This window comes from Panthera tigris, chromosome D3 (genome assembly GCF_018350195.1).
Source record: "Panthera tigris isolate Pti1 chromosome D3, P.tigris_Pti1_mat1.1, whole genome shotgun sequence".
In the NCBI taxonomy this organism is placed as follows: Eukaryota; Metazoa; Chordata; class Mammalia; order Carnivora; family Felidae; genus Panthera; species Panthera tigris.
Window position 1 is genome coordinate 86,008,055 of NC_056671.1, and position 27,265 is coordinate 86,035,319.

Consider the following 27,265-nt stretch of genomic DNA (forward strand, 5'->3'; position numbering starts at 1 on the left):
ACTACATTTCTACACCCATGCAAAAAAGTAAGTGGGGAGTCAGGCTACAAAACTTAAGACCTGATTTTTAACTTTACTTGGCAATATCATCATGCACTAGCAAAGGCTGACAAAGAGCTATCGTGTCTATGGCAGGGGCTGAGAGAAACATTTTAAAAATACATTAAAAATAAGGTCACATACATTCTACATAGAAATAAGGCAAGAAATTAGGCATGGCAGTAAAGGAAATATATGAAAAAGAACCTAAATTATTGACATAGGTATTAAATGCTAGTGCCTTTCTGATTAAAAGAAGATTAAAATGTATTATACAGAGGTGCCTGGGTGGCTCAGTATGTTAAGCATCCGACTTCAGCTCTGGTCATGATCTCATGGCTCACTAAGTTCGAGCCCCACGTCGGGCTCTGTGCTGATGGCTCAAGAGCCTGGAGCCTGCTTCAGATTCTGTGTCTCCCTCTCTCTCTGCCCCTCCCCCGGTCAGACACTGTCTCTCTCTCTCTCTCTCTCTCTCTCTCTCTCTCTCTCTCAAAAACAAATAAACGTTAAAAAAAAAATTTATAAAAAAATAATAAATAAAATAAATTGGATTATACAGGTTACTAAATGTATTTTTAATATTTTTTAAAATTAAAATGTTTTAAGTGACTTATGCTTCCCCTTGTTCCAGAAAAGATTTAAAGCCTATTACAGGGAAAGATAGATTATAACATGATAGTGAAAGTATAGCAGGGTTGAAAGAAAGAAAAACAAAGGTATGAAAATAACAGAACTGGAGGCGCCTGGGTGGCTCAGTTGGTTAAGCATCCAACTTCAGCTCAGGTCACGATCTCGCGGTTTGTGAGTTCGAGCCCTGCATCAGGCTCTGTGTTGACAGCTTGCTCAGAGCCTGGAACCTGCTCCGGATTCTGTCTCCCTTTCTCTCTGCTCCTGCCCCGCTCACACTCTGTCTCATAAATAAATAAACATTAAAAACTTTTTTTAAATTTAAAAAACTTAAAATTAAAATTAAAAAAAAAAGAAAATAACATAACCAAGAATAAAGTAAAAAAAATGTATGTACCAGATAAGCCACATTTGATAGGAAGGCTCTAAGCTTTCTAGTACAAAACAATAAAAGAAAAACCAACCAGTTACATAATTTATATATGCAAATCATCACTACTCTGAAGTACAACAATCCCAGACAGTGACATGAAATGGGAATTTATTCTGGGGGTGCAGGGAAAGAATTTGGAAATGGGTAGAAATCACAAAAAGAACACTGTAGAATGCCCAGTGGAACAACAGTACAGAGGACATTAGCTCAGACCTGAGGCATCAAAACAAAGTGCAAAGCAGTAAAAGTAATTCTCTTTGTAAAACATAATTAATCAAATATCTATCTCAACCAAAATACAGTATTTACAAAGCTTCTAGATACTGGTGCTACTTCCTGCTCTATCCCCAAAATACTGTGAAATGCATATTAAGATAAGCAAATGAAACAGTTTTTGGAATAAGATCATTATTCATCATTCTACCAAAGACAGTTTTAATTTCAGAATACTAGATATGTAGCACTTTCTTTCCGGATGTAATAAACTGGCAAAGGTCAAACCTCTTGGAGATTATAAAATTCCATTGAAGTACCTGAAAACTATTTTTCTCCCTTCTTGGAACAGCTGTTTTCACGGTGGAATTTAAAGTACCGCTAGGGGCGCCTGGGTGGCTCTGTTGGTTACACATCCAACCTCGGCTCAGGTCACGTTCTCTCTGTTCGAGTTTGAGACCCGCATCGGGCTCTGTGCTGACTGCTCAGAGCCTGGAGCCTGGTTCAGATTCTATGTCCCCCCCTCTCTCTGTCCCTCCCCCACTCACACTCTGTCTCTCTCTCAAAAATAAATAAACATTAGGGGCGCCTGGGTGGCTCAGTCGGTTAAGCGTCCGACTTCGGCTCAGGTCACGATCTCGCGGTATGTGAGTTCGAGCCCCGCGTTGGGCTCTGTGCTGACTGCTCAGAGCCTGGAGCCTGTTTCAGATTCTGTGTCTCCCTCTCTCTCTGACCCTCCCCCGTTCATGCTCTGTCTCTCTCTGTCTCAAAAATAAATAAATATTAAAAAAAAAATTTTTTTTTTAAATAAATAAACGTTAAAAAAAATTTTTTTAATAAATAAAGTACCACTAAACTTTTAAAATGTTGGGGGACAAATATGAGGCTACCAACCAATCATAATGCTAAATGAGGACACTTAGAAACCAAAAATAATAACCAAGAACAGGAAGAAAATCTAAGTTTATTACAAACACAAAAAAATTAGACTTATTTTCCTAATTTTGCTAAAGACTAGCAAAAGTTTCATTATCAAATACTATTTTGGATTGGAGCAGCTCTCAGAATTTCAGATTCTGGCAGAAGAGCCCAAAAGCTCATTCTAAGCACTATTTTCAACTTTGTAGGAGAAAATTAATTCTGTGATAAAAACATGCAGAATAACAAAACCATGCAGTAAGCATGGTCACTAGCAAGACAAAGGAACTGTGCCCTATTTAACTTGTACGAGAAAAATGTGAACATCTACACATGCTTCCGTAGTATAATAAAATGTCCCATGAGCTCCAATAGGACCCAGAAGTAGTATTACTCTAGCTTTTATATTATAGCTCTTTCAATAATAAAAAATTCGATGGCATTACATTACCAAGCTTATAATACACAAGTGTCGCTCGTTTAACAACGGGACTAGTGGTGATTTGCATTTGAGCCAAGAACAACACCTCTTAAAATCTAGTTATTGGATAACAAGCACCAAAACTACTACACCAGTAACATAAATATTAATCCTGTGTATTCTTTCCAGTTTTGTCTCCTATGGTTTTATTACGAGGCAGATGGTGAATAAGCAACCAGGATGAGAAGGCAGTGTTAAACAAATTACAAGAACAAGTGGGAAAGTGGCGTGGGATCTTCCATAACTGGCAGAGTTAAGCTGGGTGTGTCAAGTGTGGAAAAGTGAACCTTCCAAGAGTTTAATGAGATGTGGGCCTTAACAACTACCTGGATCCACGCTTCACATCACTGCCTGAAAAGCTGTCTTCACACAGGCTCAAGTGGATTCAGCAATTCCTCCAAAGATATGTTCTAACAAAAATTTCAAAAGAAACCTCAGAATTGTCTAGGATCCTGGAGAGTGAGGTACAATAGTGTGATTAACAAACACACAGAGAAACAGCACATCTTACCTCCCCAGTGACACCGTTTTTCTATCCTCCAAATCATCTAAAAAGCAGCAGGCTGCAAAAAAGCTAGGTACTACTAGATTCAACATTCAGAACATGAAACAAAAAATTAATCCAGTAAGAACCAAAGAAAGACAAATTATGACCTTAACTGCACTAACCCAGAAAAGGTTAAAAAAAAAAAAATGTTAACATTAACACATACTTAAGTATAAATAATTTTGTGTATAACTATTAAATTACAGAGGTATATACTGGGTGGGTATGAGACCAGCTAGACTCAAAGCAAAGGTGTGATTCAGGGCAAGTTATTTAAACTCTCTGTGTGAAAGCTTCTTAATCTACAAAATGAGGATACTAGTGGCCCACAACTCAATTACACAAGTTAAATATTAAGTTAAATAATGTTAAGCTCCTAGAAGAATGCATAATAAACTCTATATTAGCTATTAATGTTTCTGTACGTAGTAAACATGTTATCTATTATTTCTGCTCAAAATTATTTTTTTTTTAATTTTTTTTTTTTAACGTTTATTTATTTTTGACAGAGAGAGACAGAGCATGAACGGGGGAGGGGCAGAGAGAGAGGGAGACACAGAATGGGAAGCAGGCTCCAGGCTCTGAGCCATCAGCCCAGAGCCGGACGTGGGGCTCGAACTCACAGACCGTGAGATCGTGACCTGAGCTGAAGTCGGATGCTTAACCGACTGAGCCACCCAGGCGCCCCTCAAAATTATTTTTAACGTTATGGAAAAGGATTTGTAAATCTGATCGAGCACAAAAACAAAATTCTACATTTTTTTTTAAGTTCATTTATTTATTTTGAGAAAGAAAGAGAGACAGCATGAGCAGGGGAGGAGCAGAAAGACAGGGAGAGAGAGGATCCAAAGCAGGCTCCACACTCTACATGGGGCTTGATCCCACAAACCGTAAGATCATGACCTGAGCCGAAATCAAGAGTCAGACACTCAACTGACTGGGCCACCCAGGCACCCCTTCCAAATTCTCTTTTAAGAGGTCCTGTTGCCATAAAGTTTCATCAGTGACAATATATATGTATATGTATATGCTGAAATTTAATCATCAATTAATCTCAAATATCTACCAGCTTGATAACTGTTTAAAGTTACCCACCTGCCAAGTATAATCCTTTAAAATTATTGAAGGCATTGGAATTACAAGGAGATTCTGAAGAACAAATGCAGCCTAAAACAAAAAAAAGAAAATGTCAATACTGCCATCTTGCTGTCATCTCTGAAATAACCACTATATCGAATTTAATAATAAAAACCATATCACTGGGCAACTGCATATACTGAGACATCATTATGAGAATTTGCCAAGCCCGTTTCTTGTTATATGATGACCTAACAGTGGAGGAAATTATTTTATCAGGAAATATATTTTTTTCTATTTCTGAATTTTATTTTTCCAAAAAAAAGATCTATAAAATACAAACTGTTCTGGTAGCAGTTAAGAAATACACTTTCACACTTCTATTATTTCCTTACACACACACACACACACACACACACACACACATCCTTCCCTCCCCGCCCCCCCTGACTATCCCTCTCATACAAGCTGTTCTCAATAAAAAAAGTCCCAACTAGAAACACAAACCACAAATGCCCAACTTTACCTTCTAGGTCCTTAAGATGGTCAAATTAAATAATGGTACTAATATGAACACTGATTATGTATACAGTGAAAGATTGTGGCATGAGGGGTGAATAACGGGGGTAACAGAGGGGATCCAAAGAGAGTGAAATTTGCGACCATCTCAACTTGAAGTCAATAGATATCTTTAAAGTTGGTGAATCAAGAGGAAGCTACAAGATTAAGCATTACTACTTAAAAACAACAAGAAAACTACAGCATTTGGATTTTGGAACTGGGAACTGGCAAATGGCGGGCCCTGGAGCTGCTGTTTTCTTCACAAGCCTCAGATCACTCTTGCATCACTGTTTTTAAAAACATTTGCATCGAGGGGCACGTGGGTGGCTCAGCTGGTTGAGCGCCCGACTCTTGACTTCAGCTCAGGTCATGATCTCACGGTTTATGAAACTGAGCCCCATATTGGGCTCTCCGGTAACAGCTCAGAACCTGCTTGGGATTCTCTTTCCCCCTCCCTCTGCCCCTCCCCCGCTCAAGCTCCCTTTGTGCATGCTCTCTCTCTCTCTCTCTCTCTCAAAATAAATAAACATTAAAAAAGATTGCACCAATCATTTCAATAAAAGTGGCAGTAAAATGAAGCCACAAATTATTTAGAAAAAATTAAAATAGGGTTTACTTTTCCTCTTATATATGATAACTACTACAGAGTTATCTGACAGCCATTCATCTTAAGTAAAGCTCTATCTATAGATATTAGAGATTCATATGCCCTGAGGTAATATGAAAGTAACTTTTTTCCCATGAACTACCTTTTAATGTATGATAATATAAAAGAATTCATATAAAAATATACCAAATTCTACTTTGGTCTTCTCAAAATAAAGGACTCCAGTATTTACTGTGAATTCGTATCTTTTTTATTCTCTACTAGTATTTTATTTGAGGTTTTATTTGCAGGTACGAAAGATAACGGCCAGCAATCAGTCCACAACATAGAGGATACCACTGATAAGTCATTCCCAAGAGAGTATGGTTTACAAAGACCATACGACCGTGAGTTTCTAAGGCTGAATGGGGACGAGGTGCTAGGCGGACAGGCATACCTCCCTGCGCACCACACTGCATTCCGAATGGTCCAGAAGAATGTTCACCACAGTCCCCCAGAGCCCACCAGAAATGTTCTGACAGCTGTTTGCCAAGGCCACACAACCTGTTTCAAGGGTGGTCAGTGCCGATCCTAATCCCAGTGAAGTGAACCTCACCTGTTCAGATTAAAGAAAAGTCGTCAAACCAAAGAACCCAATTCCTTAACATGAACTCTTAATTTCTCTGGTACGTAAAATATCATGCTTTTATGACACTGTCTTGACGATCCTAAATTATAAGACACTTATAGAAAACAGTGTCCTATAAATTTATGAATGAATAAAAATCCTATTCCATCAAACAAGCAATATAGAAAAGTTCAACAAAAGCAAATGTCACAGAAAGTCAAAAACAGGTACAAATAAGAATAAAAATTATAGCTCACAAGCCTCTTTCTAGGAGAGCACAGAGTGCTTACACATTTTTTATGAATATGATTCCTGTTTATTCCTCATTTTTAAAGAGGTTATCTATTATTTTCTTCTCCATCCCTATTAGTGCTTCTTCCAAATAAACGGCTTTAACCTTTTTGAAACTTCTTTGCAAAAAGAAATAACTGAAGTGTCTTTCCCTAAAGCATTTAGTATTTTCCCCAAAATTACTGTGAAAGAAAAATGTTTCAAATTAAGATTAATGTGCTGTAATATGTTTGCCACAGTACCACCGCTGTGTGAGCTATGCATTTTGGTTGACTTCTGAATTCTTATTCTAAAACAGTTTCACTGGAAGCTACAGGATAGCAAAAAACAATGTGGTCATCACATGGTCAAGCAAACAAGTCTGATGTATATAAAGAATAGAACCTGTATGTTCAGACCAAATAATGTTTCTAGAAACCAAGGTTTTTATCGTAACAGAATATAATCATTTCTTGTTTGAAGTTAATGGACGGTGCCCATAGTCAAGAGTACTGTATCAGATACTTAACAATTTGCTAGGAGGATAGATCTTATGGTCAGTGTTCTAATCACAAAAATGAATAAGAGGACAAGAAGTAACTTTGTAGGTGAAGGATATGTTTACAGCCCAATTGTGCTAATGATTTCAGAAGTATACACTTATCTCCAAATTCATGAATTTGTACATATTAAATACGTACAGATTTTCCATGTCAATCATACCTAATAAAGTGGTTTTAAAAAAGAAGTAAGTGGACAAATGGCTACAACTGGAAAATTTGTTAATAACATAAAATTTTGCGCCATAATCGTACTATTCCATCAAATGACACACAAATATCACTTGGCAGCTATCCTTCTAAATTCTTTGAAAATGGCTGGGCTTCTCCAATAATTTTTCACTGTCCTCTCTAAAAGTGAAAGTTTCTATAATCCTTTTTTTTTCTATTTTTAATCTGTACTCTAATGAGTGTGATTGAAGAGGGTTTGCTATGAACTAACTGAACTGTATCCCCTCTAAATTCCTATGTTGAAGCCCTAACCCCTAATATACCTAAACCTGATGACAGAGCTTTTAGGATGTAATTTAAAGTTAAATGAGGTCATAAAGGTGGGGTCCTAATCTGATAGGATTGGTGGCCTCATAAGAGGAGGAAGGTCACATGAGCACACAGTGAGAAGGCAGCTGTCTGTAAGCCAGAAAGGAGAGCCCTCACCAGAACCCAACATTATTGACACCTAATCTCACATTTCTAGCCTCCAGAACTATAAGAAAATAAATTTGTTTTCTGAGCCACGTCGTTTATGGTATTTTGTTACGGCAGCCCAAACTGACTAGGACAGAGTAAACAGCTGAAGGTACATTCACTAAAATAATCTCATTTTGGAAAACACAAATATATACATATACATATATATATACATATATACAAATATATACGTATACGTATACGTATACGTATATATTTGTGTGTTTCACTTGTTTTTAATCTACACATAATGGACTCCATTTTCCTTCACACTGACTTCTGGGTCTCGATCAACCCATAATGGAATCAACCAAGCCAATCCTTGCTGAGTAGGGGCCTGGTCTTCGCTGTGACTCCCCAGAGGCAAGAACCAGAGTGACATCCACTCCTAGAACGAACAAAAGGAACAGAGACACATTAGGTAAGGCTCTAGGAATACAACAGAAAATGTTTAAAGTAACTTTTACATTTAAAAATTTTTTTACTCAAAACAAAGTTAAAATGTACTTAAGACTTGGCTTTAATTTAGTATTTAACCAAAACAAGACAAACAAAAATCTCAGTTTCTACTTAAAAAGTTAAACAAAACAACTTGTCTTCAAAACAACTACCTCCCCCATGATTTAGACAAAATGTAGTTCTCTAGAGCCAGATTTCAATCAAAATGTATTTCAAATAAAATTCAGATTTGTGTAATACACAACTTCTAAGAAACATCTCAGTCAGAAGTCATTTCTGTCTCCTAAGAAGAAAAATCAAATGAGATATTTTCATATAGGCTTGAAACGTGTGAGACACAGCACATTCCTTGTCTAGCAACTGTTGAGAAGACAGGCGGCTTCTGATGCTCTCACCGAGCTCTGGGCTTGGGCCATCATCTCGTGGGATAAGTGAAGCAAACAAAGAATTGTGCTCTTGGTGACCCCTTTTCCCATAAAGGACATCGCATTTCCTCCACGCTCCACGTAAAAAGAAGTAATGACCTGAAAAAGCACAAACAATATTATGGTGACTTTGCTCTGAGTGGTATATAAAAACAAATACATAACTCTCTACTAACTTGTCTGATTTGAATCTTAACCACATAAAGTATATACAACATTCTTAGTTTATACATTTAAAAATAGTTAAGATGGCATACTTTAGGTTTTGTGTTACTACAATTTAAATATTCTTACTTTAAAATTTTCTCCCTTTGGAACTTGTACAAAGATGTGTAGTATCCTCCTAGAAGACTTTTGTAATTTAGAATATGCTCATGCATTTTTCAAATGATACAGTATCCTTTAAGTAAAAGAGTTTACAACATCTTATTTAAAAAATACACTTAGGGGGCACCTGGGTGGCTCAGTCAGTTAAGCACCTGACTCTTGATTTCAGCTCAATTCATTATCTCACAGTTTGTAGGTTTGAGCCCCACAATAGGCCCTGCTCTGTCTGAAGCAGTCTGTCTCCCTCTGTTTCTCTCTGCCCCTCCCCCACTATGCACGCACACTTTTTCTGTCTCTCTCTGTCTCTCTTAAAAATAAATAAATAAATAAATAAATAAATAAATATTTAAGACAAATATTCAAAGTGACAAAAGACCACTTATAATTCACAAAATTTTAGTAAGAAAAGGAATGCTAACTATATTTAAGTGTCAACATACTATAAAGGAAAAATCTGTTTTGAGTCAAAACAATCGAAACTACCTATTATCTGACCAATACAACGTCAAGTATTTCAGTTCATTCACCCAAGGACTCTGGATGCTTTTATCCATCACAGAATCCTTTAAAGTAAGTCATTTTGTCTTAAAATAGAGACTACTTTTCAGTTCATGCAGCAGATTATTTCAAAAAGATGGCACAAATTGAGGTGCCTGGGTGGCTCGGTTGGTTAAGCATCTGACTTTGGCTCAGGTCATGATCTCACAGTCCGTGAGTTCAAGCCCCGCGTTGGGCTCTGTGCTGAAGCTCCGGGTCTGGAGTCTGCTTTGGATTCTGTGTCTCCCTCTCTCTCTGCCCCTCCCCCACTCGCACTCTGTCTCTGTCTTTCCAAAAATGAATAAACACTAAAAAAGAATTTTTTTTTTAAAAAGATGGCACAAATAATAAATCATGATAGGCATAGCTTATTTAACAGAAGCAATTTATTCATAGATAATATGGGATTTGTATGTTACATCAGAATTTTCATAAACCAAATAATTATATATGATGTCTGAAAAATAACCCAAGATTGTCCAGGAGCTGAAATTATAGGTGACGGGCTTTGCTCTACTACACACTCATGTGTGTATGTTTGAAAGTTTTCATAATTAAAAGTTTAAAACTTTAAGGGACTATCTTAAGAATAAGACACTTGAATGATTCAAGCCCTTCTTGTCTTCTGCTAAGTCACTGGAGACAGCTACAGTATGATGGTTTCATACCCAGTTGGTAAGTGACAAGCCAAGAATTTAGGGATTATTTCCTTTCAATCTGACCTTTTGGTCATATCTGTGGAATTATACTCCATCTGTCTGGTTTTAAGAATGTAATTATCACAGTTTATGCACTTATCATAATGTATCATGCTTAGTTTAAAAGCCTCATTTCTCAACCATGAAAAGCAAATATTCCCATTCTATTTTCACTATGCAAAACAAAATACCTATACTAGAAATACAGCTCCCTTCTGAAAAGGAGTCCACTTTAGTGAGAAACTATAAAGCAAATCATTTGGACCAACAATGACTTTGTTTCAATGTCTATTCACATAAGCCTTACTTGATTCTTTAGTAGGAAAATAAATCTAAATGTTTGCTAATTATGTAACTATGCAAAAGGTCCCAAGTAAGATTTAATGGGACTCTGCCACAATGTCTAACAAGTGACAGATTTCTTCATATTATTTTCCTGTCACTTAATGTGAAGACAAAAGATTTTCTTCCCAAGACGTGTAAAGCATGAAGTATACTCCTCTGTTTATACCAAATCAAGATTTGCTAACCAAGTTTTTCTTAACTGTGGAACATTCTAAAACAGGGATTGTACTTTTTTATCTACTCCTTAGCTAATACATTTGCCTCGATTTCTCACCTAGAACTAAGAAACCCTTTTGTTCTCCAATACCATAGAAAGCTCCTTTTAATTCCTGGTATTTGAAACACAACGTGTGATCTGAATCTTACACAGTTTCAAAAACAAAAGCACTCCCGATAGTTTCCAAATATAAACAATGTTAACACCTAACTTCTTCAGTCACTGCTGTAGTCAACCCTCACATATATCCCTGATTGGAAACAGGTAAGTCACTTCATAGAGGAGATGAGTTCCAAAAGGTTTATAAATGGAGTATATACAAATCACATTACACACAATGCTATAAATTAGGTACTTGTATATTGAATTATATTTTAAATGCATTAGAGGATCTGACTTTTTAAAAAATACTACAATAAGGTCTTTAAGCTAACATAACTGTTCTAAAAATTCATCCATTTCTGTATGAATGTATAAATTCTGTGTTATGACACCATGAAGGTTAGAATAACTCATCATACACTGACCATGTGTACTTTTTTAGTATTTATAATTATTCCAGAAAAAAAGTTTATTCGATTAAAACAGCTACACTCAAATTCATATTCAATTTTATAGTACATATAAGAGTATTTAGGATTTTGAAATCTTTTTAACAAAATAAGATATACTTTTGAGATAAATTCTAGTTAATACCATCTGAAGCATGGTTTACAGCTGAATATACAAACATCACCTAAAGCATGATTTAATGATGAAAGCACAAAAATTAAACACACATAATTTATATATTCATTTAAATCACATTTCAATATTACTCAAACTGTATTCTAATTTAAAACCACATGTAAGATACATATAAATTAAATTAGTTATTTCAACAATATGTGCCAATCACTATGTTAGGATAATGGGAAGCTATGGGTTAGTGGAAATGATACAAAGGTGATTCCCACAAGCTTACAGTCTAACAACGGATCAACGCGTAAAACAAAATAGAGATACAATGTCTTAAGCACCATAATAATGGCATATATAAACTGTTACAGGTATACAACCTAGGAAGAGGCCGGTCACTCTTCCCTGAGTGTGTATGTCTGGAAGATAAGAAAAGACTTCCTAAAGGAAGGTAAATGCATAAGAGAGATCTTAAACTCTGTATACAGACTGCCATCTGAAAAGAGAAGAAATTATATGAAGAAATAGACTTTTAAAATAAGTTTTATTGGGGCGCCTGGGTGGCTCGGTCGGTTAAGCGTCCGACTTCGGCTCAGGTCATGATCTCACGGTCCGTGAGTTCGAGCCCCGCGTCGGGCTCTGTGCTGACAGCTCAGAGCCTGGAGCCTGTTTCAGAGTCTGTGTCTCCCTCTCTCTCTGCCCCTCCCCTGTTCATGCTCTGTCTCTCTCTGTCTCAAAAATAAATAAACATTAAAAATAAATAAATAAATAAAATAAAATAAGTTTTATTTAGTGAAATGGGCCAAATAAAACTGAAACTTCAGAGATGTGGGGGGAAAAATAAAACTGATGTAAGATTCAAAATGCAAGATTACAAAACTCCTTATGCACTTGATAGAGAGCTTTGGGTTGTAAGGTTTCAGCTTTTAAAGGAGTATCTGGTGGCAGGCAGACTGTGTGACTGCAGGTGGGAGCACAGAGCATAAAGAGGAATGGCTGCCGACGTGCCATCCAGACTAGGGAAGACCCAGAAACTTCGGGGCCACGTGAGCCATGGCCACAGTTGCATCAGCAAGCACCGGAAGCACCCCGGAGACCAGGGGAATGCTGGTGGCATCTCCACAGGATCCACATCAACAAATATCATTCGGTTGGCACGAGGCATTACCACTTAAAGAGGAGCCAGAGCTTCTGCCCAACTGTCAACCTCGATAAACCTTGGACGTTGGTCAGTGAGGAGACACAGGCAAATGCTGCCCAAAACAAGATGGGAGCTGCTCCCATAACCGATGTGGTGCAATGGGGCTACTGCAAAGTCTGGGGGAAGGGCAAGCTCCCCAAACAGCCTGTCAGCGTGAAGGCCTGAAGCCACATGGAAGAAGGTTCATTAAATACTGGCAAGTGCGTTCCAAAAAAAAAAAAAAAAAAAGGAATAGGAAGTTATGGATACAAGTTGGTCGAAGCATCCCATGTCTAGAATGCCCATGATATCAATCATTCATCTCTGAAAATCTAACACTGCCTCCTCGAAGAGCCTTTGCTGACATCCTAATACAGTTAAAGAGCCCAACCTCTGACTATCATTCAACCTTGACTATCACCGTACCTTTCAAGACCAGCAATGCTGACGGATTTGGTCAATAAGGAAACAATGAGTCATTTTTAGATTCAGACAGGTTATTACTTAACGTTAAAAACAAAAGCAATAGTAGCCAAAGCGCCAGCTCCCAGTCTCTTTCGCAGGGTGACACTGAAACAGGGGGGCCAGATGACAGCAATGCAGACAGCAGGGCACTCTGCGGAGGAGTCCAGGCCCCGCTGCGGCCGAGCTGCTTACAGCCTGCAGCTATCCTGCAAGGGAACTGAGGCAGAAAGCCTCACTCATCAGAACCCAGGAGGTAGTAAGAAACAGGCTCGTGACAGACATCCCAGGAAGAGTGAAGCAAGTCAGAAACAGTCTTGTAGCAGTTCCTCACAAGCCTCCCATGTTCTCATGTTCCAGAAGGATCAGAGGAAGTTCTGCAAGACTTAGATAAGCTGTGATTAGGCGTTGCCTCTGTGGACGGCGTGCATAAAATGCAAGGCTGGCAGGGAACCCTGGTGAAGCTCTTCTCTAACAGGACTATGTAGAACTACGTCATTGCTATATTTATGACATCATACTAAAACTATACTGACCCAAATGATGAAAATGGGGCATATCAGAACGTGTGAGATAATGTTAAGGCCGTGCCTAGAAGGTAATTAGAGCTAAAAATACTTGAGAATAGATTTTTAAAAAATCAGTGAAATAAGACTATCACAAAAAAGCCATAAATTAAAACAAAAGGAGAAAGAAATAAGCTTAAGGAGAAATTAATGAAGTAGGGGAAAACATTAAAGGGAGGATCAACAAAGTCCACCATTCATTCTTTGAAAAGAATAATAATGAAACATACACACAGTAAGACCAATCAAGAGAACTAGAGGAAAGAATAGTTTAATACCTCGAATGAAATGGGACCTCCCTCTAGATCTGACAGACATTTAAAGAATAAGATGATTTGATGAATAATCTTAGGGCTAGGAATTCAAAACTTTAGATAAAATACTAGAAAAACATAACTTACTGACACCAAAAATTAAAAATCTCAAAATTCTAGATTTAAAAAATTCAATTCATTTACAATCTTTCCCAAAAGAAAACTCCAGGTCTGAATTGCTTCATCATCAAATTCTACTAGACATTTAAGCATTAAATATCACCAATTCCAATCAACTATTTCAAAAGGATATAAGAGTTACATAAAAATAATTTATACATATAAAGATGGATTAATTTTGATATTAAAACCTAACAAAAGTTTCCTGAGAAAGAAGACAGATGCAGTCATTATAAAACCATTTTCTGCATAAGAAAATTGGTAGAATTCTAAAAACATTAACAAACTAAATCTGTTAATATATAAAAGGAATAGTACATCACAACCTAAGTTGAAATTCTTCCAGAAATGCAAGGATGTTTAAAATTTTTAAATGAATCAATCTAATCCATCACCTTAATGGAATACAGGGGAAAAAAAAAATCATGTTTATCTTAAAAGATACAGAAAAAGCATTATACATTTGTTATTAAAAAAAAAAAACACCTTGGTAAAGCAAGACTAAAAGGAAACTTACTTTTCTTTACTTAATTGAAAAAAACTACCATAAACAGCATAGTGAGAGGTGAAAAATTAAAGGCCTTTCCTTTGAGTTTGGAAACAAGGATTGCTGGGTAGATGGCTCATATATAAAAACTGAGTACACTTCTACACGTTCAACAATAGATAGAAAATCAATATCAAAAATTCATTTTCACTGAGGGACAAGAATATTCATTGAAGCAGGATCCAAAATGGCTCTCCATTAAAATAAAAAAACCAAAATATCTTTCAACACTGTAGCATAGTGAACACTGGACAAGTAAACTAACTCTACCTACAGGAAGCAGGATGAACAAGTCTCAGAAGCATAATGATGACAGAAAGCAGTCATATGATTCCATTTTACAAAACTTAAAAAATCAGGAATTGTTGCAAATATGTACGCATAATTAAGTGGTAAGATTACCAAGAAAAGTAAAGAATGATTACCATAAACTCAAAGTAACAACTACCTTTCAGGAGAGAAGAGCTCAAAAAGGGGGATGGCAAATGTTCCCTGGGTGCTGGCAATGCCTCGATCAGGCAGGTTCACTATGTGATGCCTGAGCTATGTATGTTCTGTGTAATCTCCGCATATGTGCTGTATTTTACAGATAAAAAGGATAGACAACATAAGTGAATATATGACCTAATAAGGGGACTTAAATGTAAGCCTTAGTTTATTCTTCTTGAAAATGAGTGTACTCTAAAAGTGATCTTACATATTTATTAATAAAAATCATTAAAACACTTAACACATTATAATGAGTCATAGGAATACTGCAGAATAACCTACATTAAATATACTGATACACAGAACGCACCTAACACTTTGCCCGGCATAGGGGCGCCTGGGTGGCTCAGTTGGTTGAGCATCTGACTTCGGCTCAGGTCATGATCTCACAGTTCGTGAGTTCGAGGCTCTGTGCTGAGAGCCTGGAGCCTGCTTCAGATTCTGTGTCCCCCTCTCTCTCTGCCCCACCCCTGCTTGTGCTCTGTCGCTCTCTGTCTTTCAAAAATGAATAAACATAAAAAAAATTTTTTTTTAAATAAAAAAAACACCATGCCTGGCACAAAGGGAACGATCAATAAATAGTAAATAGCTATTCTTTGGGGTTGTTACTATTTAGTTACAGTCACCGGTTATTTTTACTTACTTCAAGAAGACCTGACAAGTACTTGACACAAATTTCAAATGGCTTTGTGAGAGGAGAGTGTGAGCTCCATCCCGGAGATGCCGTGAGGTGAGCCATCCCTCGTAAGGTCCTCTCGAGGGAAGGCAGGCCATAGAAGTGAGGGGCATCAGTGACTCTCAGGCTCTGGAGCAGTCTCAGAGCCAGCTGTGTCTGGAAAACGTGAAGAAGTTCCAAGCATTTCCTGTGTATGTAAAGCAAGGAAGAAAAAAATCAACAAGAGAACAAGTGTGATGGGCTAATGGGTTAACTTACTGATGGTAGAGAGTTACTAACAACTTAGTATGTCAGAAAAATACGAACCAGGAGAAATGGCGGTCTCAAAACAAGGCTTTTCAAGGAAAACATAGTTAAAATATGAGGTGAAAGACCAGTAACAATTACACTGAAAAAGAGATAAGTGATATTGGTATTGGTACCCAAAAATAAAACCAAAAATTAGAATGGAAAATTAAATGCATACTTTAAATGAGTTAAATTGGCATATATTAAACCTATACTTTTAATCATCTGGAATCATTCAAAAATTGAATTTTTAATTAGCTGAAATTGTTTTCCCCAGAAAGCTAAAATAAAAGGTTTTAATGAGTTTGACACATAATTTACATGAAACAATCAAGAGAACATTTTTTTTTTAGGAAACAAAATCCCTGAAACTAATAGGCAGGCATGGATCCAAAGATGAAATTCCTGGGAGAAGTATCAGCGTGTAACAAAGCTTGAATAAAATCTGAAATTTCCTCAGTTATACAGATTTTTAGACTCCAAAACTGATGACTACTATGTTTTTACATATTACAGTATTACAGTAGCGTATGTGTGTAGTTGAATTACAATAAATACGAGTATAGTTGAATGATTTTTAAAGATCATGATTCTTATACACCTGACATCCAACTGCTTTTAAAGTTTTAGAAACACATATAACTTGCAACGAAGCCTAAAAGTTATTTGTATAAATTCGTATTTCCCACAGGTCAACAACAAAGTACGGCTGACCAACAACAAAGTACAGTTAGAGGCACTAACCCCATGTGCCGTCAAAAATCCTCATATACTTTGTGACTCTCCAAAAACTCAACTAACAGCAAACCGTTGACCAGAAGCCTTACTGATAACATAAAACAGTCAATTAACACACATTTTGTATGTTTTCTGTTATAATACTCTGTATTCTTACAAAAAGGCAAGCTAGCAGAAAGAAAACATTATTATTATTATTTTTTTTTTTTTTTAAGTAAGCTCTATGCCCAATGTGGGGCCTGAACTCAAAACCCTGAGATCGAGAGCTTCATGCTCTACTGACTGAGCCAGCCAGTTGTCCCGGTAAAGGAAAATATTATCAAGAAAATCATAAAAGTACTATACTGTATTTATTCAAAAAAATCCAGGTATAAATAGACCCACATAGTTCAAACCTGTGCTGTGCAAGAATCAACTATAATCTAATCAACAGTATTAAAAAATGTTCTTCTGTTCTTTAAATTAACATACCAGTCATTCTCATTTTCTGCCCCTCTTACCTTAACGCTTGCAAAAGAGAACTACCAAAGGAAATAGTGCCTCTGCAAATATCTAACCAATCCCAGTTCAACCGCCACCAGTTCCCTCTCCTAGTCCCTGTGAACATTCCCCAAGCTCCACACCCAGTTTGTCTCATAACCACGCAAGTTCCTCTCAACATCCAAGAACAATCCACAGCGCTGTTTCTCAAAGTCTAGCCCAAGGACTACCTGTGGTGCTTACCTAATATGTACATTCCTGAGCTGCTGATAATATTTTAACAAGTCCCTCAGGAGATTCTATACACATTACAGGTCTAGCTGCACAGAATCTACCATCAACGGATTCACTGTTTTTGTCTTCAGCACTTTAATAAGGTATCAACGTACGTAGTAAAACTCACGAATCTTATAGATACACGACATGATTTATGTATGCATATACTCATGTAACCACCAAGCATAACAACATATAAAACATTCTCATCACCTCAGAAGGCTCCTAGGTGACCTCTCTAGTGAAATTTTTATTGACTTGTATTCTAAATTTACTAATCCTCTTTTATACCGTGTCTAGCCCACTATTAAGCCCATGCGATGAATTTTTTACTTGAAAAACTGTAGTCTCCATTTCTCTGCTATTGATATTCTCCATAGTTTTACCAATATTACCCATATTTTCATCTAATATATATTATATTTATATTTAAAATATTACTTAGGGGTGCCTGGGTAGTTGAGTCAGTTAAGTATCCGACTTGATTTCGGCTCAAGTCATGATCTCATGGTTCCTGAGTTCAAGCCCCATGTCAGGCTCTGTGCTGACAGCCTGCTTGAGATTCTGTCTCCTTCCCTCCTTGCCCCTCCCCCACTCATCCTCTCCCTCTCAAAATAAACTTTAAAATATAAAATATTATTTGTAGTAATAATTTATATTATATATAATATACATTTATATATTATTTATAATATAAATTATAATTATGATATATTATAATATTATAATATATATTATAATAACTTATAAGAATAAAGTTCCTGTAATAGTTGACATCTGTGGGTCTATTTCTAATGATATTTTTCTCTGAACTACAGGAGACATTTTCCTACTTCTCTATAGTTCTCCTCATTTGTGATTGTATGTCAAACCTTTGTGTCCAAGAGCTACTGAGGGGTGCCTGGCTGGCTCAGTTGGTAGAGTATACGACTCTTGATCTCAGGGTTGTGAGTTTCAGACCCACACTGTGTATAAAGATTACTTAAAAATAAAATGTTAAAAAAGTTATTGAGGGCAAATTACGTAATAGTTTCTCATAGAAATGGCTTTCAGATCTAGTCAGGTGTTGAACTGAATTAGGGGTATTTGACACTTTGGTTTGTTTCAAATGTTATGTGTGAGGGATCAGGTCTTTCCCTCCAGCAAAGACTTGGGATCGCAGCATAAGAAGACCTCATCAAATAGAAAACTTTTAAACATCAAAGGACACTACCCAAAAAGTGAAAACATAACCTACAGAATGGGAGAAAAATTTGCAAATCATATTCGATACGATGTTTTAAAAAAATTTTTTAATCTTTATTTATTATTGAGAGAGAGAGAGAGAAAAACAGAGCGTGAGCAGGGGAGGAACAGAGACAGGAGACCAGAATCCGAAGCGGGCTCCAGGCTCTGAGCTGTCAGCACAAAGCCTGACGCAGGGCTCAAACCCACGAATTGTGAGATCATGACCTGAGCCAAAGTCGGACCCTTAACCAACTGAGCCACCCAGGCGCCCCATATTCGATACGATATTGATGTCTAGAATATATAAAAAGACAGCTCAACAACAAACAAACAAACAACCCAATGCAAAAATAGGCAAAAGACTTGAATACACATTTTTCCAAAGAAGATACACAAATAACCAGTAAGCACAGGAAAGGATGCTCAACATCATTTTTCATTAGGGAAATAAAATCAAAACCAAAATGATTCCAGTTTATACCACTAGGATGGCCATAAGAAGAAGCGTTACAGAGGACATAGAGAAATTAGAACACTTATACATTGCTAGTGGGAATGTAAAATGGCGTAGCTGCTACGGAAAAGAGTTCAGCACTTCTTCAAGAAAATAATCACAGAGCAACCACATGAGCCAGCAAGTCCAGTCATAGGTGTATACGGGGGAACTAAAAACATGCGTTCACACAAAAACTCATATGTAAATGTTCAAAGCTGCATTATTCACAGTAATCAAAGGTAGAAACAACTCAAATGTCCACCACCAGATGAATGGATAAACAAAATGTGGTCTATCTGTACATGGACTACTGTTCAGTCATAGGAAGCAATGAGCACTGGTATGTGCTAGAATATGGATGGACCTTGAAAGCGTGTTGCGAAATCAGACACAAAAGATCATATATGTCTGATTCCATTCATATAAAATGTACAGAATAAGTAAATTCCCAGAGAGACAAAAATTAGTGGTTGGTTGCCACAGGCTTGGGTAAGGGTACAAAGTTTCTAATGAAAAGAAAGAATTAAATGGTGACAGTTGAACAACATTGTACACATACCAAAACGATTCAATTGTATACTTTAAAATGGTTAAGATAGTAAATTTTATCTAATTAAAAAATTTTAAGTCAGAATTATAGACACACATTGGAAAATCATCTATGTAGTTAAAAAAAAGTCATAAAGTCACAGAAATGGGTATGATTGCTCAGATACATGTATAGAGAATTAAGAGAAGACCAAGAGACAGTAAAATACTGTGTGTGTGTGTGTGTGTGTGTGTGTGTGTGTGTGTGTGTGTGTGAGAGAGAGAGAGAGAGAGACAGAGAGAGAGAGAGAGAGTGTGAGTGTGTGTGTGTGTGAAATTATAATCAGGCTATACAAGAGACTTCACTGAAATGAAAACAAACAGACCACAACTGATTACTACTGAAGTCTTGCTTCCTCAATTTGAAACAAGTAAACAAGTAAGACTCTTTGGAAATCAAAACGAAACTAGTTTCTACATGAATGTCCCCGAACCTTCAACAACACAAATGGTACCTGTCAGTAACTGCCATGAAACTGAGCAGCAAGGTATTGAAAAGAGCAATCAGTTCTTTCTGCACTTGTTGCCTGACAGCAGTCCGGATGTCATCTGTTTCCTCTCGTGCCTGTGACTCCGTCAGAACCAGCAGGTCTAACAGTGGGTTTGGACTCTAAACAATAATATTAAAAAAATATGTTTACTCTCTAATTGAGCTGTATGTTGTTCCTATAAAGATTTTTGTTGCAAATCACATTCTGGATTACCTAAGAGTTATATTACCTAACCTGTAGGTACAGGTCTCTAGTGCATTAGTAGAGATGCTCTAAACTCAAAAGGTGCTTCATATGTTATCTCAACAGAAGAACAGCACATCTATTACAGAAAACTGAGGAAAATATAAAGACGCACAATGAGAAAAACAAAAACCCCATGATCACACTTCACAGAGATAGCTGCTATGAGTAGACTGGTGTATACTATCCTCATTGTGGGAGAATAAACATAAACAGAATTCTAATTCTGTATTTTTAACAAAACTGAGACCAAGTGAAAAAATCCGCTATAGTAACCCCTTTTTAAACATAATGTTGGGGAACCTGGGGCGCTCAGTCTGTTAAGCATCTGACTTTGGCTCAGGTCATGACCTCGCGGTTCGTGGGTTTGAGCCCCAAGTCAGGACAGCTCAGAGCCCAGAGCCTGCTTTGGATTCTGTGTCTCCCTCTCTCTGTGCCCCTCCCCCACTCATACTCTGTCTCTCAAAAATAAATGAACATAAAAAAAATAATTAAAAAACAGGGGCACCTTGGTGGCTCAGTTGGGTAAGCTTCCGACTTCAGCTCAGGTCATGATCTCACAGTTTGTGAGTTCAAGCCCCACATCAGGCTCTGTGCTGACAGCTCAGAGCCTGGAGCCTGCTTCAGAGTCTGTGTCTCCGTCTCTATGTGCCCTCTCCCCCTCGTGCTCTGGCTCTCTCAAAAATAAATGTTTAAATTTTTTTAAACAAAAATAAAAAAATAATAAACATAATGTTATCAGTATTTCTTCAAACACAGTATTTTAATATCTGATTATTTTTCAATCATAAGGATTTCCACACCAACTACTAAATCATCAGTGATTTTTAATTTCATGGAGATGTGCAGCAGGGTGTTCAACTCAGATTGTATCTGGTGTATGAATTCCAAGCTATGATATTACTAAATCAAAATAGTTTTAACAGTTTTAATGTTTTCAACATATATTGCCAAATTGTCTCTACAAAACATGCACCAATAGACATGACGATGCGGGGTGGGAGAAGATCACAGCATTCAAGCCAATGCTGAGTATTATTACTGTTGTCATCTTTCCCGATTTGATAGGCTGACAAATAAAACTAGTATTATTTAAATTTTTTGTTTCCCAACTTTGAAAAAATGTAACTAAAGAAATGTAACAGGATTAGTTTTAATAATACTAAGAATAGAAAATGTTACATTAACCAACAGCATTAAAGACAGCTGGAATAGTTATTAATCAAAGAAAACAAGATTCCTCCATTTAATTTTTTGATTAAGCTAGAAGATGGGCATTTTCTTATTTTACAGATGGGCAAACAGGTTTATAAAGAGGTTACGTAACTTGTCCAAAGTCATACAAATGAACAAAGCAAGGATTTAACCTGAGAATCATCTAACTTCAAATATGGTTAATATCCTGTCCCCTGTATTACATCACATCAATACTGCATATTACAACATAAAAGAAGAGATAAAATGTAATTGGTATTGTTATGAAATCCTTCACCTAAAGAACTCAAAAAATAACTGCATTCTTTTTGGGGAAAAAAATTTTTTAAATGGGAAGAAAATTCTAAGTTGTTTATATTACGTACTATGTACCATATACTTCAATCAAGTACACAGAATTATAAATAATACAACTGTGACGGGTGCCTGGGTGGCTCGGTCAGTTAAGCGTCTAACTCTAGATTGCGGCTAAGGTCATGATCTCACGGTCGTGGGATCAAGCCCTACGTCGAGGTCCACACTGAGCTTGGGATTTTCTCTGTCTCCTTCTCTCTCTGCCCCTCCCCAGCTCATGCTCTCTCTCTCAAAATAAATAAACATTTTTTTTTAAATAATATACCTGTGGGACTTTAGAAAGTATTGGTAACAGATGTTTTCTTTTAACTTACTTTACTATGTTCCATACCTAAAGAGCATTTTGTCTTTTCATCTTTTCCTTTCATCCTGAACAAGAAGTGCCTCATTTGGATCAAATAAAATTACATAAAACATGACTATAACTTCTACATTTTCTATAGGAATAAAACAACCAAGATACACATTTAGTAAGTCATAAAAATAAATATATATACTATAGTATTCTTAGCTCCAAATAACCAAAGGCTGAATTACACCCACCTTTCCTCCAACTCTGATAAATACTGACAAGATGAACAAACCTGGGTTTTGTTTTGTTTTTTTTTGACACAGTAAATTTTAATTTCCATAATATCAAAGTGTTTTTTTATTTTATTTTTTTAATATGAAATTTATTGTCAAACTGGTTTCCATACAACATCCAGGGCTCATCCCAAAAGGTGCCCTCCTCAATGCCCATCACCCACTCTCCCCTCCCTCCCACCCCCATCAACCCTCAGTTTATTCTCAGTTTTTAACAGTCTCTTATGGTTTGGCTCCCTCCCTCTCTTTTTTTTTTTTTTGCCCCTTCTCCTCCCTCATGGTCTTCCGTTAACTTTCTCAGGATCCACATAAGAGTGAAAACATATGGTATCTGTCTTTCTCTGTATGGCTTATTTCACTTAGCATAACACTCTCCAGTTCCATCCACATTGCTACAAAAGGCCAGATTTCATTCTTTCTCATTGCCAAGTAGTATTCCATTGTGTATACAAACCACAATTTCTTTATCCACTCATCAGTTGATGGACATTTAGCCTCTTTCCATAATTTGGCTATTGTTGAAAGTGCTGCTATAAACATTGGGGTACAAGTGCCCCTATGCATCAGCACTCCTGTATCCCTTGGGTAAATTCCTAGCAGTGCTATTGCCGGGTCATAGGGTAGATCTATTTTTAATTTTTTGAGGAACCTCCACACTGTTTTCCAGAGCAGCTGCACCAGCTTGCATTCCCACCAACAGTGCAAGAGGGTTCCCATTTCTCCGCATCCTCTCCAGCATCTATAGTCTCCTGATTTGTTCATTTTAGCGACTCTGACTGGAGTGAGGTGGTATCTCAATGTGGTTTTGATTTGTATTTCCCTGATGAGGAGTGACGTTGAGCATCTTTCCATGTGCTGGTTGGCCATCTGGATGTCTTCTTTAGAGAAGTGTCTATTCATGTTTTCTGCCCATTTCTTCACTGGCTTATTTGTTTTTCGGGTGTGGAGTTTGGTGAGATCTTTATAGATTTTGGATACTAGCCCTCTGTCTGATATATATTTGCAAATATCTTTTCCCATTCCACTGGTTGCCTTTTAGTGTTGTTGACTGTTTCCTTTGCAGTGCAGAAGCTTTTTATCTTCATGAGGTCCCAATAGTTCATTTTTGCTTTTAATTCCCTTGCCTTTGGGGATGTGTCACGTAGGAAATTGCTGCAGCTGAGGTCAGAGAGGTTTTTCCCTGCTTTCTCCTCTAGGGTTTTGATGGTTTCCTGTCTCACGTTCAGATCCTTCATCCTTTTGGAATTTATTTTTGTGAATGGTATAAGAAAGTGGTCTAGTTTCAAACTTCTGCATGTTGCTGTCCAGTTCTTTCAGCACCATTTGTTAAAGAGACTGGTTTTTGTCCATTGGATACTTTTCCTGCTTTGTCAAAGATTAGTTGGCCATACATTTGTGAGTCCAGTTCTGGAGTCTCTATTCTATTCCATTGGTCTATGTGTCTGTTTTTGTGCCAATACCATGTTGTCTTGGTGATTACAGCTTTGTAGTAGAGGCTAAAGTCGGGGATTGTGATGCCTCCCACTTTGGTCTTCTTCTTCAATATTACTTTGGCTATTCAGGGTCTTTTGTGGTTCCATACAAATTTTAGGATTGTTTGTTCTAGCTCGGAGAAGAATGCTGGTGCAATTTTGATTGGGATTGCATTGAATGTGTAGATAGCTTTGGGTAGTATTGCCATTTTAATAATATTTATTCTTCCAATCCATCAGCATGGAATGTTTTCCATTTCCTTGTATCTTCTTTAATTTCCTTCAAAAGGTTTCTATAGTTTTCAGCCTACAGATCTTTTACATCTTTGGTTAGGTTTATTCCTAGGTATTTTATGCTTCTTGGTGCAATTGTGAATGGGATCAGTTTCTTTATTTGTCTTTCTGTTGCTTCATTATTAGTGTATAAGAATGCAACTGATTTCCGTACATTGATTTTGTATCCTGCAACTTGGCTGAATCCATGTTATCAGTTCTAGCAGACTTTTGATGGAGTCTATCGGGTTTTCCATGAATAATATCATGTCATCTGCAAAAAGTGAAAGACTGACTTCATCTTTGCCAATTTTGATGCCTTTGATTCCCTTTTCTTGTCTGATTGCTGATGCTAGAACTTCCAACACTATGTTAAACAACAGCGGTGAGAGTGGACATCCCTGTCGTGTTCCTGATCTCAGGGGGAAAGCTCTCAGTTTTGCCCCATTGAAGATGATAAAAGCTGGGGTTTTTTAAGTATTTTTTAAATTTTTTATTCTTTTTAACGTTTATTTATTTTTGAGAGAGAGAGAGACAGTATGAACAGGGGAAGAGCAGAGACAGGGGGAGACACAGACTCCGAAGCAGGCTCCAGGCCCTGAGCTGTCAGCATAGAGCCCGATACAGGGCTTGGACTCACAACCACGAGATCATGACCTGAGCTGAAGTCAGATGCCCAACCAACTGAGCCACTCAGGCACCCTATTATTTATTTATTTTTGAGAGAGAGAGAGAGAGAGAGAGAGAGAGAAAGAGACAGACAGACAGACAGACAAACAGAGGACAAGCGGGGAAGGGGCAGAAAGAGAGGGAGATACAGGATCTGAAGCAGGCTCCAGGCTCTGAACAGTCACCACAGAGCCCGACGTGGGGCTCAAACTCAAGAACCGTGAGATGGTGACCTGAGCTGAAGTCGGGCACTCAACTGACTGAGCCATCCCACATGCCCCAACAAACTGTTTTTAATGCAAATTCCATCTTGGTAAAATATAATTTTACTATCAGGAATTATTAATCCTGATATACAAATAAAAATTAAGTAGAAACTACTGACTAGTAGGTTAATATATTGTACAGGATGCATAAAGGATGTTAAAACTAAGGTTCTTCCCTAAAACCTCAATCTGTTAATAATTTGTTTCTGCTTGTAATTGCCGAGACTTTTTCCCTTTAGAACACATCTTTGATTTACATGTTAATATTAAGATTCAGTAAACCTCAGCAACATCACTTCTAAAATATAGGATGAATCACCATTTTTCATGTACAATAAAGAGAAGTCTCTACTGATGCCTACTGATCTCAAGTGCTTAATCACACCTGAAGGTTTTGTCTTTAGACATCAGTGTTCAATCCTAATTTTAAACCAGCTACATGGGTCATAACTTTGTCACTGTGACCTCCAAAAAGCAAGGATTTCTACAAGGATGGTTCATTTTCTTTACCGCTCATCACATCCACTTTACCGTCCATCAGCAGCCTACAACAATGGGACGTGCAATGTCCTCCATGAAGTCTGAGCGCACATGAGCCTGTGAAAGTTAGCCAACAAAGACAGCCATATGCTGTGTAGCACTGATAGCCTCCCCGCTAAAGAATTATGGCTCCACTTTTATGAACTTCCATCAAAAAAATGCATTCTGCTCTCTCTCTCTCTAAAAATAAACTTTCAAAAAATATAAATTTAATTACTCAGCGATCAAAAAGAATGAAATCTTGTGATTTGCAACAATTGGATGGAACTAGAGTGTATTATGCTAAGCAAAATAAGTCAGAGAAAGACAAGTATCATATGATTTCACTCACAGGTGGAATTTAAGAAACAAAACAGATGAACATAGGGGAAGGGAAGCAAAAGTAAGATGAAAACAGAGGGCGCCAAACCGTAAGAGACTCTTAATTACAGAGAACAAACTGAGGGCTGCTGGAGGGGAGGTGGGTCGGGGGATGGGCTAAATGGATGACGGGCATTGAGGACACTTGTTGGGATGAGCACTGGGTGTTAGATGTAAGTGATGAATCACTAAATTATATTCCTAAAACCATTCTTACACTATCTGTTAACTAACTTGGATTTAAATTCAAAAAAGAAATGCCTTCTGAAAAGAAAGGTATTCAAACTCAGCACTTCTAGGTTATTTTATACATTAACCAAATTATCATTACATTAAAATGTAAATTAGTAATGTCATAAATTCCTAAAGTGCCTAAAATGTTTGTAATAAATAAATGTTCTGATAAAACACACAGACGATTTTTCACAAGAGAAAGGTTCTCAATCGTCCTCAGTCAATTAGCTGATTTTCTTTATACTTCCTGTTCACATCCTTCTGCCTGATCAAGTCCTCAAGTATTCTGCCTGATGTTACCAATTTCTGCCACTGCTTTTGCATACCTCTTCATGTTATGTCCATACATTCAAAACAATTCCTTTGGAAATGCTATTTTACTCACCTTAAATCATCTCTCACTTACTTTACCCACTTTAAATGAAAAACTTTAAAAGGCATTTGACTTTCCATTTTCAGGCTTCTCTTATTCTGAACATTCATCTTTACATAACACTTAATAATTTAATCCTTGTAGCATGACAGAGAGCAAGCTGTCTTGATAGTGGATGCTTAAGTCCATTTTGCTCACACTTTGCTTACTTATTTTTGACACAGCACAAGTGGGGGAGGGGCAGAGAGAGAGGGAGACACAGAATCCGAAGCAGGTTCCAGGCTCTGAGCTGTCGGCACAGAGCCCGATGCAGGGCTTGAACCCACGAACCATGAGATCATGACCTGAGCCCCAAAGTCAGCCACTTCACCAACAAGCCACCCAGGTACCCCTAAATATTAAGTTTTAACTCTCTAGTTACAGTTAA

General features: G+C 37.2%; 1 protein-coding gene and 1 pseudogene across 10 annotated transcripts in view; one reads left to right on the forward strand and one right to left on the reverse strand.

Annotated features, from left to right (window-relative positions):
- RTTN (rotatin) overlaps positions 1-27,265 on the reverse strand; it is a 167,513-nt gene that overhangs the window by 71,325 nt on the left and 68,923 nt on the right. For all 10 annotated transcript variants that reach the window (XM_042961733.1, XM_042961734.1, XM_042961732.1 and 7 more), the window contains 6 exons: positions 20,219-20,373; positions 15,638-15,857; positions 8,485-8,613; positions 7,908-8,018; positions 5,940-6,098; positions 4,354-4,425 (listed from right to left, as the gene is read on the reverse strand). In XM_042961733.1, the coding sequence (XP_042817667.1) occupies positions 4,354-4,425; positions 5,940-6,098; positions 7,908-8,018; positions 8,485-8,613; positions 15,638-15,857; positions 20,219-20,373 (846 nt within the window). The remainder of the gene's footprint in view (positions 1-4,353; positions 4,426-5,939; positions 6,099-7,907; positions 8,019-8,484; positions 8,614-15,637; positions 15,858-20,218; positions 20,374-27,265) is intronic.
- On the forward strand, positions 12,309-12,682 carry LOC102969759 (annotated as a pseudogene).